This window comes from Pseudophryne corroboree, chromosome 8 (assembly GCF_028390025.1).
Source record: "Pseudophryne corroboree isolate aPseCor3 chromosome 8, aPseCor3.hap2, whole genome shotgun sequence".
NCBI classification, from domain to species: Eukaryota; Metazoa; Chordata; class Amphibia; order Anura; family Myobatrachidae; genus Pseudophryne; species Pseudophryne corroboree.
The window spans coordinates 69,891,860-69,906,858 of NC_086451.1; the positions used below are offsets into that span (position 1 = coordinate 69,891,860).

Consider the following 14,999-nt stretch of genomic DNA (forward strand, 5'->3'; position numbering starts at 1 on the left):
AAGTGGGGAGGTGGTGAGGGGACAGGAACGAATGAGGGCCATGACTTCCTCTCCAGATGCATGGGAAAAAGATGTCAGAGTTGGTACGAGGGATGGGGAGGGTTGGTAAGGGATGGGAGAAGGCTGGTTACTAATGGTCTGTTGTGATGTGATGTCCTGACGTATGGAGTCAATTTTGGATGTGAAGTACGTGGCAAAGTCAAGAGCAGAGAGTGAGGAAGGGAGACGAGGTGGGCAGAGGAGTGAGTTGAGAGTGGCAAAGAGGCGCCGGGGTTTTTTTTTTATATATATATATATATATATATATATATATATATATATATATATATATATATATATATAGATATATATTTATATTTATACATACACACACACACATACAGTCAGGTCCATGAATATTGGGACATCTACACAATTCTCATATTTTGGGCTCTATACATCACCACAATGGATTTGAAATGAAACAAACAAGATGTGCTTTAACTGCAGACTTTCCGCTTTAATTTGAGGGTATTTACATCCAAATCAGGTGAACAGTGTGGGAATTACAATGGTTTCTAGATGTACCTCCCACTTTTTAAGGGACCAAAAGTAATGGGACAAATCGACTCAAAAGCAATTTCATGGACAGGAGTGGGCTATTCCCTCGTTATTTTATCATCAATTAAGCAGGTAAAAGGTCTGGAGTAGATTCCAGGTCTGACATTTGCATTTGGAATCTGTTGCTGTCGACTCTCAATAGGAGATCCAAAGAGCTGCCACTATCAGTGAAGCAAGCCATCATTAGGCTGAGAAATCAAAACAAACCCATCAGAGAGATAGCAAAAACATTAGGTGTGGCCAAATCAACTGTTTGGAACATTCTTAAAAAGAAAAAACGCACCGGAGAAGCTCAGCAACACCAAAAGACCCGGAAGACCACGGAAAACAACTGTGGTGGGTGACAGAAGAATTATTTCCCTGGTGAAGAAAAACCCCTTCACAACAGTTGCCCAGACCAAGAACACTCTCCAGGAGGTAGGTGTATATGTGTCAAAAGTCAACAATCAAGAGAAGACTTCACAAGAGTGAATATAGAGGGTTCACCACAAAATGTAAACCATTGGTGAGCCACAAAAACAGCAAGTCCAGATTAGAGTTTGCCAAACAACATCTAAAAAAGCCTTTACAGTTTTGGAACAACATCCTATGGACAGATGAGACAAAGATCAACTTGTACCAGAGTGATGGGAAGAGAAGAGTATGGAGAAGGAAAGGAACTGCTCATGATCCAAAACATACCACCTCATCAGTGAAGCATGGTGGTGGTAGTAGTGTCATGGCGTGGGCATGTATGGCTGCCAATGGAACTGGTTCCCTTGTATTCATTGATAATGTGACTGCTGACAAAAGCAGCAGGATGAATTCTGAAGTGTTTCAGGCAATATTATCTGCTCATATTCCGTCAAATGCTTCAGAACTCATTGGACAGCGCTTTACAGTGCAGATGGACTATGACCCGAAGCATACTGCGAAAGCAGCCAAAGAGTTTAAGGCAAATAAGTGTAATGTTATGCAATGGCCAAGTCAATCACCTGACCTGAATCCGACCGAGCATGCATTTCACTTGATGAAGACAAAACTGAAGGGAAAATGCCCCAAGAACAAGCAGGAACTGAAGACATTTGCAGTAGAGGCCTGGCAGAGCATCACCAAGGATGAAACCCAGCGTCTGGTGATGTCTGGTGAGGCTGTAATTGACTATAAAGGATTTGCAACAAAGTATTAAAAAGTGTACGTTTGATTTAGGATTGTTTAGTTTGTCCCATTACTTTGGGTCCCTTAAAAAGTGGGAGGCACATATAGAAACCGTTGTAATTCCTACACCGTTCACCTGATTTGAAAGCCGCAGTTAAAGCACATCTTGTTTCATTTAAAATCCATTGTGGTGGTGTATAGAGCCCAAAATATGAGAATTGTGTCGATGTCCCAGACTATGTATGTATGTATGTATGTATGTATGTACTACTACACTCTTTATGCTTTTATGTTGTTATGTTTTATTGATATTAGATTTTTTAGGGTGTAGTAGTAGAAGGAAGGAGTATGTGGCCTGTGGGCCAAATATGTATTATGTTGGTTTTAGATAGTGTATTCATGTCACATTGTGGGGTATTTTGTGTGATACATTAATGCCGCTGAAATCCCATGGGGTGTGTGAACTTGCACATACTGACATCTTTTCACTAAGCATCTGTTGGGTCGCTAGTCAGTAATTTTTACAGCTCTGTCCTCAGATACATATATTGCAGTTATCTCACGGTATTTCACCGATTTTGTATTTTGTTTGCACCCGTTTTTACACTATGGTTGTTGTTTTTAGTATTTTCTGTATATTTTTTTAACACAGTATATATGGACACTTAGGGATGTCCTCTTACACGATCAAGTTATATGTACACCCTCTGGAGCATTATCAGCGGCGTTTCTGTAAGCATGTCTTTGTTTGTTTCACAGCGTTACCGGGGCAACGCGGCCGGGACCCGAGACGTCACCATGTGACGCAAATTCCGGCGGGAGTGGTCACTTCAGGTGGGCGGACGAACGGGCCCGGAATGGCGTGGCCAGCGGGAGCCAGACATGGGGGAGGACGGAAGGGGTGAGTGTATCTATAAATAGGTTTGTTCATGCACTTTATTGTTATCCTGACGAAGGGGTGAAATACCCCGAAACGTTGATTTGCTGATGCAGCTCTTGCACTAAAGTCACTTTGCAATTCCAGCCTCTGAGTGCCGCCTCATTCTTTGCCGTATGTATATGGGGTTAATACCCTAGTAGAGGGCACCAGAGCAAGGTAGCCCATTGGGGCAGACAGAGTGCCGGCGATTGGTGTGGAGAGAGATATAAATATATATATATATATATATATATATATATATATATATATACACACACACACACACACACACATACATATATACATACATATATACATATACACACATATACATATACACACACATATATATACATATAAACACACACATATATACAGGTTGAGTATCCCATATCCAAATATTCCGAAATACGGAATTTTTTCAGGGACAGTGAGATAGTGGAACCTTTTTTTTCTGTTGGCTCAAAGTACACAAACTTTGTTTAATTCACAAAGTTATTAAAAATATTGTATTAAATTAACTTCAGGCTGTGTGTATAAGGTGTATATGAAACATAAATGAATTGTGTGAATCTACACACACTTTGTTTAATGCACAAAGTTATTAAAAATATTGGCTAAAATTACCTTCAGGTTGTGTGTATAAGGTGTATATGTGACATAAATGCATTCTGTGCTTAGACTTAGGTCCCATCACCATGATAACTCATTAGCGTTACGCTGCACTATTACATCCTCGCTGTGATTTAGTTCATTTGTTCAAACACAAACACTCAAGAAAAAGATATAGATAAAATAATATGCATATACAAATTATACAAATACTTAGAGAAGTGGATCTCAGTAAACCATCCGCCAAATTTACTGCAGCGCATAGCGTGTTAGATTTCCACCGGAGTGCTATACCTGAAGATTCTGGTAGCTGGTTTTACAGATATAACAGCAGAACCTGGTGCCGCTGTGCGTGGAGCTTCCAGCCGTACCGCTTTTCTCTGCGCAGGCAGGCTGCAGAGCAGTGGTGCGACTCTCACTCCTACGCTGGATGGTCACTTTCAGTGCACGCCCGCCACCTATCCCCTACCAAGAGAGAAATCACAAGTTATCAGCCATCTCAGCACTGGAAGAAGTACACGCGTTGTATAAATCATTCATTCCTTCACACCGACCTCGGGAGACTGCGACTCCACGCTGCGCTCTTCAGAGACATCTGCCTCTTCTGTTGTCCCTGTAATAAGGAACCCACGTAAACCAGTAACAGAACCATTAAAAGGAGTTCACAGGGTGTATTGGAGTCTCATAAGTTGTGGGCCTGTTAATGTGCAGAATGATCGCTCGTAGTCCCTCCTTAGATTCCCGGCTGCACGGCCAATCAGAAGATCTCGTATGTGACCTGGTGCAGGGTAATGAAGGATGGAACAAGGTATTGTTCCGTCATTCATTACATCGTGTAGTGTGTACTGGCAATCTCCGCTTGTCCAGGGCGACCATCGGCAAGTCATTCCTGTCACTGTAATGTATACCTGGCCTTTGCCGCAGGACTGCCACACTGCAGCACTCGGATCTGCGATGCATGCAGGTGTCTTTTTTCTACTGCATTAGTATATTTCTTATACGCTACCATACATCTAAAATCAGGTCCTAGGGCCACTGTACAGTTAATTGCAAAAAAATAAAGGCTACCCTTGTGCTGGACAATTTCAAGCCTGCTTGCAGCCTATATGGGGTCTGACGTGTTTACAACCTCTCAGTGCCGATCTTCTGCTATTGCTGCCGCTACAAATTAGGTTTCTGAGAAAGTTTGTATGAAATATGGGAGGATAAAAAGTGATGCCATGTAAATGAAACGTACATAGGCAGGGTACAGGCGTGCATATGCCAACTGCCCTGCAAAGGTCATAGATGTGCTCTGTAGGCTAGTCGAACATATGCTGGATAATTTATTTGGCAGAAAAGTCCTTTATTTACCTTCTGCTGCTTCATCTGTCAGGGTCTCAGAGCTGTCAAGAGATCAGACATACATGTATTAGCCATTACTAGTATTTACTCTGCTAAAAAAAAAATCATGCGGACACTAACTTGGGAAAAAATAAGATTTTACGCACCGGTAAATCTATTTCTCATAGTCCGTAGTGGATGCTGGGAACTCCGTAAGGACCATGGGGAATAGCGGGCTCCGCAGGAGACTGGGCACTCTAAAGAAAGATTTAGTACTATCTGGTGTGCACTGGCTCCTCCCTCTATGCCCCTCCTCCAGACCTCAGTTAAGGAAACTGTGCCCGGAAGAGCTGACACAATAAGGAAAGGATTTTGGAATCCCGGGTAAGACTCATACCAACCACACCAATCACACCGTATAACTTGTGATACACTTATCCAGTCAACAGTATGAACAACAACAGGGTATCAACAATGGATGCCAACATAACATAACCCATTATTAAGCAATAACTATGTACACGTATTGCAGAAAGTCCGCACTAGGGACGGGCGCCCAGCATCCACTACGGACTATGAGAAATAGATTTACCGGTGAGTAAAATCTTATTTTCTCGAACGTCCTAGTGGATGCTGGGAACTCCGTAAGGACCATGGGGATTATACCAAAGCTCCCAAACGGGCGGGAGAGTGCGGATGACTCTGCAGCACCGAATGGGCAAACTCAAGGTCCTCCTCAGCCAGGGTATCAAACTTGTAGAATTTTGCAAATGTGTTTGAACCCGACCAAGTAGCAGCTCGGCAAAGCTGTAAAGCCGAGACCCCTCGGGCAGCTGCCCAAGAAGAGCCCACCTTCCTTGTGGAATGGGCTTTCACTGATTTTGGATGCGGCAATCCAGCTGCAGAATGAGCCTGCTGAATCGTGTTACAGATCCAGCGGGCAACTGTTTGCTTTGAAGCAGGAGCCCTCAACTTGTTGGGGGCATATAGGATAAACAGCGAGTCGGTTTTCCTGACTCCAGCCGCTCTGGCTACATAAATCTTCAAAGCCCTGACTACATCTAGTAACCTGGAATCCTCCAAGTCACGAGTAGCCGCAGGCACTACAATAGGTTGGTTCAAATGAAAAGATGACACCACCTTTGGCAGAAATTGGGGACGAGTCCGCAATTCTGCCCTGTCCATATGAAAAACCAGATAAGGGCTTTTGCATGACAAAGCCGCCAATTCTGACACACGCCTAGCCGAAGCTAAGGCCAATAGCATGACCACCTTCCACGTGAGATACTTTAGCTCCACGGTCTTAAGTGGTTCAAACCAGTGGGATTTTAGGAAACGCAACACCACGTTGAGATCCCAAGGTGCCACTGGTGGCACAAAAGGGGGCTGAATATGCAGCACTCCCTTAACAAACGTCTGAACTTCAGGAAGAGACGCCAGTTCCTTTTGAAAGAAAATGGATAGGGCCGAAATCTGGACCTTTATGGATCCCAACTTCAAGCCCATAGTCACTCCAGACTGTAGAAAGTGCAGAAATCTGCCCAGTTGGAATTCCTCTGTTAGGGGCCTTCCTGGCCTCACACCAAGCAACATATTTTTGCCATATGCAGTGATAATGCTTTGCTGTCCCGTCCTTCCTAGCCTTTATCAGCGTAGGAATAACTTCCTCCGGAATGCCTTTTTCCGCTAGGATCCGGCGTTCAACCGCAATGCCGTCAAACGCAGCCGCGGTACGTCTTGGAACAGGCAGGGCCCCTGTTGCAACAGGTCCTGTCTGAGAGGCAGAGGCCATGGGTCCTCTGTGAGCATTTCTTGGAGTTCCGGGTACCAAGGCCTTCGTGGCCAATCTGGAACAATAAGTATTGTTCTCACTCCTTTTCTTCTTACGATTCTCAGCACCTTGGGTATGAGAGGAAGAGGAGGAAACACATAGACCGATTGGAACACCCACGGTGTTACCAGGGCGTCCACAGCTATCGCCTGAGGGTCTCTTGACCTGGCGCAATACCGTTGTAGCTTTTTGTTGAGACGGGACGCCATCATGTCTACCTGTGGCAGTTCCCATCGATTTGTAATCTGAATGAAGACTTCGTGATGAAGTCCCCACTCTCCCGAGTGGAGGTCGTGCCTGCTGAGGAAGTCTGCTTCCCAGTTGTCCACCCCCGGAATGAACACTGCTGACAGTGCTTGTACATGATTCTCCGCCCACCGAAGAATCCTGGTGGCTTCCGCCATCGCGACTCCGCTTCTTGTGCCGCCCTGGCGGTTTACATGAGCCACCGCAGTGATGTTGTCTGACTGAATCAGCACCGGTTGGTTGCGAAGCAGGGGCTCCGCTTGACTCAGGGCGTTGAATATGGCCCTTAGTTCCAGGATATTGATGTGCAGACAAGCCTCCTGACTTGACCACAACCCTTGGAAGTTTCTTCCCTGAGTGACTGCCCCCCACCCTCGGAGGCTCGCATCCGTGGTCACCAGGACCCAGTCCTGTATGCCGAACCTGCGGCCCTCGAGAAGGTGAGCACTCTGTAGCCACCACAGAAGAGACACCCTGTCCCTGGGGGACAGGGTGATCAGCCGATGCATCTGAAGATGCGATCCGGACCATTTGTCCAACAGATCCCATTGAAAGATCCTCGCATGGAACCTGCCGAAGGGAATGGCTTCGTACGATGCCACCATCTTTCCCAGGACTCGCGTGCAGTGATGCACCGACACCTGTTTCGGTTTTAAGAGGTCTCTGACTAGAGTCACAAGCTCTTGAGCCTTCTCAGTCGGGAGAAACACCTTCTTCTGGTCTGTGTCCAGAATCATGGCCAGAAAGGGCAGACGCGTCGTAGGAATCCACTGCGACTTTAGGACATTCAGAATCCAGCCATGCTGCTGCAACACTTCCTGAGAGTGCGCTACGCTGATCTGCAACTGCTCCCTCGACCTCTCCTTTGTGAGGAGATCGTCCAAGTATGGGATAACTGTGACTCCTTGCTTTCTCAGGATCACCATCATTTCTGCCATTAACTTGGTAAATATTCTCGGTGCCGTGGAGAGCCCAAACGGCAACGTCTGGAATTGGTAATGACAGTCCTGTACCACAAATCTGATGTACTCCTGATGAGGCGGATAAATGGGGACATGCAAGTAAGCATCCTTGATGTCCAGAGACACCATAAAATCCCCCTCTTCCAGGCTTGCAATGACCGCTCTGAGCGATTCCATTTTGAACTCTAATTTTTTCAGATAAATGTTCAGGGACTTTAAATTTAATATAGGTCTGACCGAACCGTCCGGTTTCGGTACCACAAACATTGTGGAATAGTATCCCTTTCCCTGTTGAAGAAGGGGAACCTTTACCACCACCTGCTGGAGAAATAGCTTGTGAATTGCCGCTACCACTACTTCCCTTTCTATGGGGGAAGCTGGCAGGGCCGATTTTAGGTAACGTTGAGGGGGCATCACCTCGAATTCCAGCTTGTATCCCTGAGACACAATCTGTATAGCCCAGGGATCCACCTGTGAGCGAACCCACTGGTGGCTGAAATGTCGGAGACGCGCCCCCACCGCTCCTGGCTCCACCCGTGGAGCCCCAGCGTCATGCGGTGGATTTAGTGGAAGCCGGGGAGGACTTCTGTTCCTGGGAACTAGCTGTAAGGTGCAGCTTTTTTTCTCTACCCCTGCCTCTAGCAAGAAAGGAGGCACCTCTGACCTTCTTGCTTCTTTGTGCGCGAAAGGACTGCATTTGGTAATACGGTGCTTTCTTAGGTTGTGAGGGAATATATGGCAAAAAGTTTGACTTCCCAGCAGTAGCTGTGGAAACCAGGTCCGAGAGCCCGTCCCCAAACAATTCCTCACCCTTGTAAGGTAACACCTCCATGTGTTTTTTGGAGTCTGCATCACCTGTCCACTGCCGAGTCCACAGGACCCTCCTGGCAGAAATTGACATTGCATTAATTCTAGAGCCCAGTAGGCAAATGTCCCTCTGGGCATCCCTCATATATAGGACAGTGTCTTTGATATGCCCCAGGGTCAGCATAATGGTATCCCTGTCCAAGGTATCCATTTCCTCAGACAGATTATCTGTCCATGCTGCTACAGCACTACACATCCACGCCGACGCAATTGCCGGCCTCAGTAGAGTCCCTGAATGTGTATAAACAGATTTCAGGATACTTTCCTGCTTTCTATCTGCAGGATCCTTTAGGGTGGCCGTATCCTGCGACGGCAGGGCCACCTTCTTAGATAAGCGTGTGAGAGCTTTATCTACCCTAGGGGAGGATTCCCAGCACACCCTGTCCTCTGGCGGGAAAGGGTACGCCATAAGTAACCTTTTGGAAATCAGGACTTTCTTATCTGGGGAATCCCACGCTCTTTCACATAACTCATTTAACTCATGTGAAGGGGGAAAAGTCACCTCTTGCTTTTTCTCCCCATACATATAAACCCTCTTGTCAGGGACAGGGTTTACCTCTGATATGTGTAAAACATCCTTCATCGCTATAATCATGTAACGTATAGCTTTTGTCATTTTTGGTTGCAATTTTGCATCATCGTCGTCGACACTGGAGTCAGAATCCGTGTCGACATCTGTGTCAACCATTTTGGATAGTGGGCGCTTTTGAAACCCTGAGGGCCTCTGCGCTGTAGGATCAGGCATGGGTTGAGACCCTGACTGGCCCGAGGTATCAGCTTTATCCAACCTTTTATGTAAGGAGTTTACATTATCATTTAACACCTTCCACATATCCATCCAATCAGGTGTCGGCACCGTCGGCGGCGACACATCAGTCAACTGCACTTGCTCTGCCTCCACATAGCCCTCTTCGTCAAACATGTCGACACACGCATACCGACACACCACACACACAGGGGAAGCTCTAAATGAGGACAGGACCCCCACAAGGCCTTTTGGAGAGACAGAGAGAGAGTATGCCAGCACACACCCCAGCGCTATATAACCCAGGGATTACACAGTAACTTAGTGTTTACCCAGTAGCTGCTGTAATATTATTAATGCGCCTAAAGTTATGTGCCCCCCCTCTCTTTTTTAACCTTCTACCGTGATTCTGCAGGGGAGAGCCTGGGGAGCTTCCTCTCAGCGGAGCTGTGGATGTAAAATGGCGCTGGTGAGTGCTGAGGAAGAAGGCCCCGCCCCCTCAGCGGCGGGCTTCTGTCCCGCGATTTTTTTTGTAAAATAAATGGCGGGGGCTCATACATATAACAGTGTCCCACTGTCTATATGCAGCTTTCGCCAGGAGGCATCAATTGCTGCCCAGGGCGCCCCCCCCTGCGCCCTGCACCCTACAGTGACCGGAGTGTGTGGGTTAGTGTGGGCGCAATGGCGCACAGCTGCAGTGCTGTGCGCTACCTCATGTGAAGACAGGAGTCTTCTGCCGCCGATTTCGATGTCTTCTCCGCTTCTGCCGGCTTCTGTCTTCTGGCTCTGCGAGGGGGACGGCGGCGCGGCGCGGCTCCGGGAACGGACGACAAGGTCAGGTCCTGTGTTCGATCCCTCTGGAGCTAATGGTGTCCAGTAGCCTAAGAAGCGCAACCTAGCCGCAGTTAGTAGGTTTGCTTCTCTCCCCTCAGTCCCACGTAGCAGAGAGTCTGTTGCCAGTAGAAGCTCTCTGAAAATAAAAAAACCTAACTAAAAAACTTTATTAGCAAGCTCAGGAGAGCTCACTAAAAGCACCCAGCTCTGTCCGGGCACAGATTCTAACTAAGGTCTGGAGGAGGGGCATAGAGGGAGGAGCCAGTGCACACCAGATAGTACTAAATCTTTCTTTAGAGTGCCCAGTCTCCTGCGGAGCCCGCTATTCCCCATGGTCCTTACGGAGTTCCCAGCATCCACTAGGACGTTAGAGAAAATAAATAAATAAAATAAATTAAAAAAAACCAACAGATTTTTGTTTTACCTGTAAAATTCTCTGAAGCCATGGTGGACACTGGGACTGTGGGTATGGTGGCTTAGGAAACCTGGGCACCAAGTAGTTACATTTTTTGAGAGTGCAGCAGAAGCTCCTCCCCACTTCACCCCCCCCTGCGCTCAAGTAGCTAGTGTCTTGTAACAAGCCCAAGGAACAGGAAAAATGAGTGAAGAAACGTAACCGGCACACACACACGTTGCACCGAATGACAGATCTAAAGACCCTCCACCAGTTAGTGTCCACCTCTGCTTTAGTAAAAAGGATTTTACAGGAAAGACAGAACTCTGTTTTTTTTTTTCTTTCAGTCTAGGTGGACACTGGGGCTTTGGGATGTCCCAAAGCTGTCCCTTCATGGGAAGGAACGCTCCTGAGCTGCACTGTGGACCCAGCGCCCAAAGGTGTCGAACTGATAGATTTTAATGAAGGTGTGGGCATACGACCACATAGTCTCCTTGCAAAGCTGCATGGCGGGCCGACCAAGAAGGGCCAATCGACCAAGTAGCATGGTCCCTGATCGATTCCGGAACTGGTTTCCCAGTCAGCAAATAAGCTTGGCGAATAGTGACATGTAGTCAACGGGCAAGAGTATGTTTAGAGGCTGGCCAGCCTCGTTTGTGAACATCGTAGAGGAGAAAGAGGGAGTCCAAGTTGTGGAAGAGTTGCATCCTGCGGACATAAATATGCAGGGCCTGGACCACATCCAACGTGACAAGAGTTACTTTCATTCGTGCGATAAGCAGAAGAAAAAGTACCACAATTTCCTGATTAATATGAAATACTACCTTAAGAAGATAGACAAGCAGAGTACGAAGCATGGCACGATCAGAGTGGAAAACCAGAAAAAGGGTTTTGTAAGTCTGAATCCCGGTGTGCCCAATCAATATCTAACAAAAAGACAGTTATACACGTGAGCCAGTGGAGATCAATGGACTCCAAAGGCTCAAACGAAGCCTGTTGGGAGCAACTGGAGGACCAAGATCAAGTCCCAGGGAGGATGTATGTTGTGAAATCCCTGCAGGAAGGTCTGAACCGCCAACGAACAAGCCGCTCGATGCTGGAAAATACTGAATGTGCAGGGATCTGCACTTTTAGGGATGCCAGACGAAGCCCCAAGTCCTGTCCCGTTTGGAAGAAAGCGAGGACTCGAAGACGATACATTAGCGGGTTGTAATCATGGGCAGCACACCACTGGAAGTATGTCTGCCACACCCAGTGATACATTCTATCCGAAGGCGGCTTCCTGGCAGAGAGCATTGTCTGGATTGCAAAAACCCTCTGGTTTTTAATACCGACCATTTAATAGCCACCCCATGAAAGCCAGTCAGGGAAGATCGGGGTAAAGACACGGGCCCTGGGACAATAGATCCTGACAGAGAGGCAAGCTCCACGGAGGCGCTATGGACAGACTGTGTAAGTCTGCCTACCAAGCTCAATTTGGCCAGTCTGGGGTCACGAAGATGGCTGTGACCTCCTACTGCTTCAACCTGCAAAGGACCTACGGAAGGATTGCGATCGAGGGAAAGAGATACACTATCAGAAAAGACCATGGAGCTGCAAGTGTGTCTACCAGAAACGGGTCTGGGTCTCTGGTCTGTGAACCATAGCAAGGAAGCTTATGGTTGGAGCGAAAGGCCATGAGATCGATATGTGGCCAATCCTAATAAACTAACAGCTGCTGAAAGACATCCGGATGGAAAGACCATTCTCCGAAATGGATGACCTGCCTGCTGAGAAAATTTGCTTCCCAATTCTGGACTCTGGGGATGAAAATTGCTAACAGAGTCAGAAGGAAGCACTTGGCCCAGCAGAGAAAGTGAGTGACCTTTTTCATTGGCGGCCCGACTTTTGGTGCCGCCCTGATGGTTTAGGTATGCGACTACTGTTGCATTGTCTGATTGGACTTTTACCGGACTGCTGTGTAAGTGGGGCTACGCCTGACAAAGTGCTCCACAGACAGTGCGAAGTTCCAGGACGTTTATCGAGAGACTTGCCTCGTGGGCGGACCAACGACCCTGAAACAAGTGACTCCGCGTGACTGCCCCACCTTTTTTGGAGACTGCCGTCTGTGAATAGAATGACCCAATCCTGGATTAAGAATGGGTGTCCGTTGTCAAGATGAGACCTCTGGAGCCACCATAGAGTAAGAAATTGACTTCCCTGGATAGAACGATCTGCTGGGATTTGAGGCGTATAGGTGAACGGTTCCACTGTCAAAGAAGCTCGAGCTGGAACGGTCTGAAATAGAACGGAGCATGCAAAATGAATTGAGACTGTGGGCTGCTTGATAGAGTCTCGGATTAAGCACTGAAGATCCTTCAGCTTTTCTCTGGGGAGAAAGACTTGTTGAGCCTTGGAGTCCAAGAGTGCCTCTAGATGAAGCATTCTGGGATGGAGTCAGGCTGGACTTGCACCAATCGATTAGCCAGCCGTGGGTCTGTAATAAGTTTACAAGGAAGGATAGAGGGTCGCACAAACTTTGTTTTGATCAAATTATATTCATATATTGTTTTATGTCCTTTCCCTTTTGTTCAATAGCATAGGTATATATTTTTTATATTGGGAGGTGCTCCAAGGAATACAATAACTATAGAAGGTCAAAAGAAAACAAAGAGATTCCTTGTATTGGGCACACTCGGACTATAATACTTTCATAAAGTCAAGTATCTGTCATGATAGATGACCACAAATTCTAAAATGTAACTTTTATTAGAATCTTTTAAAACATGTTTTAAAAGATTCTAATAAAAGTTAAATTTTAGAATTTGTGGTCATCTATCATGACAGATACTTGACTTTATGAAAGTATTATAGTCCGAGTGTGCCCAATACAAGGGATCTCTTTGTTTTCTTTTGACCTTCTATGGTCTGTAATAAGTCCAAGGTCAGGCAAAGATGGTCCAGTAAGATGTTTGGGGACTGACCCATAAGAAGAGTTTATCTAGGTATGGAAGGATGCGGACCCCCTGAAAATGGAGGTGGACCGCCATGACCTTTGTAAAAACACTCTCTTCGAAGAGGTCGAAATGCAAAGCCAGAAACTGATAGTGCCAATTTTGCACCGCAAAGCGCAGGAAACGCTGCTGGTGTTCCCGAATTGGGATGTGCAAGTAGGCGTCTTCAATGTCCAAGGAGGCCACGAAATCTCCCGGCTCCAGGGCCTGCATGATGGACTGAAGTGACTCCATCTAGAACCTGGGAACCCAGATAAAAACAGGTTCAGCTTGAGGGAGAATCCTCTGGATACAATTCCTGACAACCAGGAGTCAGACGCAGTTGCCAGCCAGATGTCGCCGAACTGCAGAAGCCGCCTGCCAGCCTTGGAAGAGACCAGGTGGGGATCCGGTCAGTCATGCCGCAGGCTTGTCATTTGGTTTAGATGCTTGGTGGCATCTTTTAAAGAGCCCTGAATTCTAGAAGAGGCTTGTCCTCTCACTTTGCCCTGTGAATGAAAGTAACAAAAGAAAGTTTGCTTGGCTTTTAGCGCCATGGAGGGGAGAAAAGCAGTCTTAGAGGCTGCAACTGTAGCCTCAATTTTATCCAATTTAGGACCGAAGAGAACATCTCCGGAAAAGGTTAGGGTCTCAAGGGCCTTCTTAGACTCATTATCATCTCGCCAAGAGCAAAGCTATAAGGCTTGCCTAGCGGTCACAAAGGAAGCAGAGATCTTAAGAGGTAGAGGCACCACCAAGAGCCGCTTCGCCCAATTATGTGCTAGCCTATCAGATGTTATTCACAATGGCTAGCTAGTCTGAATGACGTGCCCCTGACCGAAGAACTTCGTCTAAGTAGTCCACCCAGCTGCCAATGGCTTTGGACAACAAAGCAGAGGCAAAAGCTTGACGAACAGCCACACATGAGCTGGTGAAAACTAACTTAAGGAATTGCTCCAGTTTCCAGTCAGTGGGAACCCAGAGCGATGTCATGTCTGGAATAGGGAGGCTGGTTAATTTTACCAACCAAGCAATGCGAGCATCCATTGGTGGAGGCATCTCCCACTTCTTCCTTTCCCTGCCAGATAGCAGGTAGAATGAAGTAATGTGTATCGATACCAAGAACTTTTTTGTTACGGTGTGACCAAAATTCCTTAAAGAGGTCTTCCAGTTGAGAAAAAGGCTGCGGATCGGTAGCTTTAATTTGTAAGACCGATCTAACCGCCTTGATCAGGTTCTGCACTCTGACCTAGGTCATGTGGTCCTCCTGTCCCAAGGATGTATCGAAGTCAGACGTCTGGGACCAAGCATCCGCCTCTGAGGAATCCTCTGACTGGGAGGACAGAAGTCTGCCACATAGGGCATTTTGTAGAGAACTTGAAACCTGGACTAATCCTTCTACGGACTGGAATAGGCCCTATACCCAAGCTGGTTCCAAAAGAGATTGTTGTGAGTCAGGTTGCTGTGGGGTGACCTGAAGAGGGAGCTGTTGCTGACCTTCAGGCGGGGTGACAGGTGGCACAAGAAGTCTAGAAGCCACTAGCTTAGAAGCCTGCT

General features: G+C 46.9%; 1 protein-coding gene and 1 long non-coding RNA gene across 6 annotated transcripts in view; one reads left to right on the forward strand and one right to left on the reverse strand.

The window, feature by feature from the left end:
• Positions 1–14,999, reverse strand: part of CIZ1 (CDKN1A interacting zinc finger protein 1) — a 99,624-nt gene that overhangs the window by 26,385 nt on the left and 58,240 nt on the right. For all 5 annotated transcript variants that reach the window (XM_063936600.1, XM_063936602.1, XM_063936601.1 and 2 more), the window contains 3 exons: positions 4,622–4,653; positions 3,823–3,881; positions 3,563–3,733 (listed from right to left, as the gene is read on the reverse strand). In XM_063936600.1, the coding sequence (XP_063792670.1) occupies positions 3,563–3,733; positions 3,823–3,881; positions 4,622–4,653 (262 nt within the window). The remainder of the gene's footprint in view (positions 1–3,562; positions 3,734–3,822; positions 3,882–4,621; positions 4,654–14,999) is intronic.
• The window catches only part of LOC134948556 (uncharacterized), a 66,176-nt gene continuing 52,799 nt past the window's right edge, over positions 1,623–14,999 (forward strand). The window contains exons 1-2 of the long non-coding RNA XR_010182973.1: positions 1,623–1,724; positions 2,497–2,638. This is a non-coding gene — a long non-coding RNA (uncharacterized LOC134948556). The remainder of the gene's footprint in view (positions 1,725–2,496; positions 2,639–14,999) is intronic.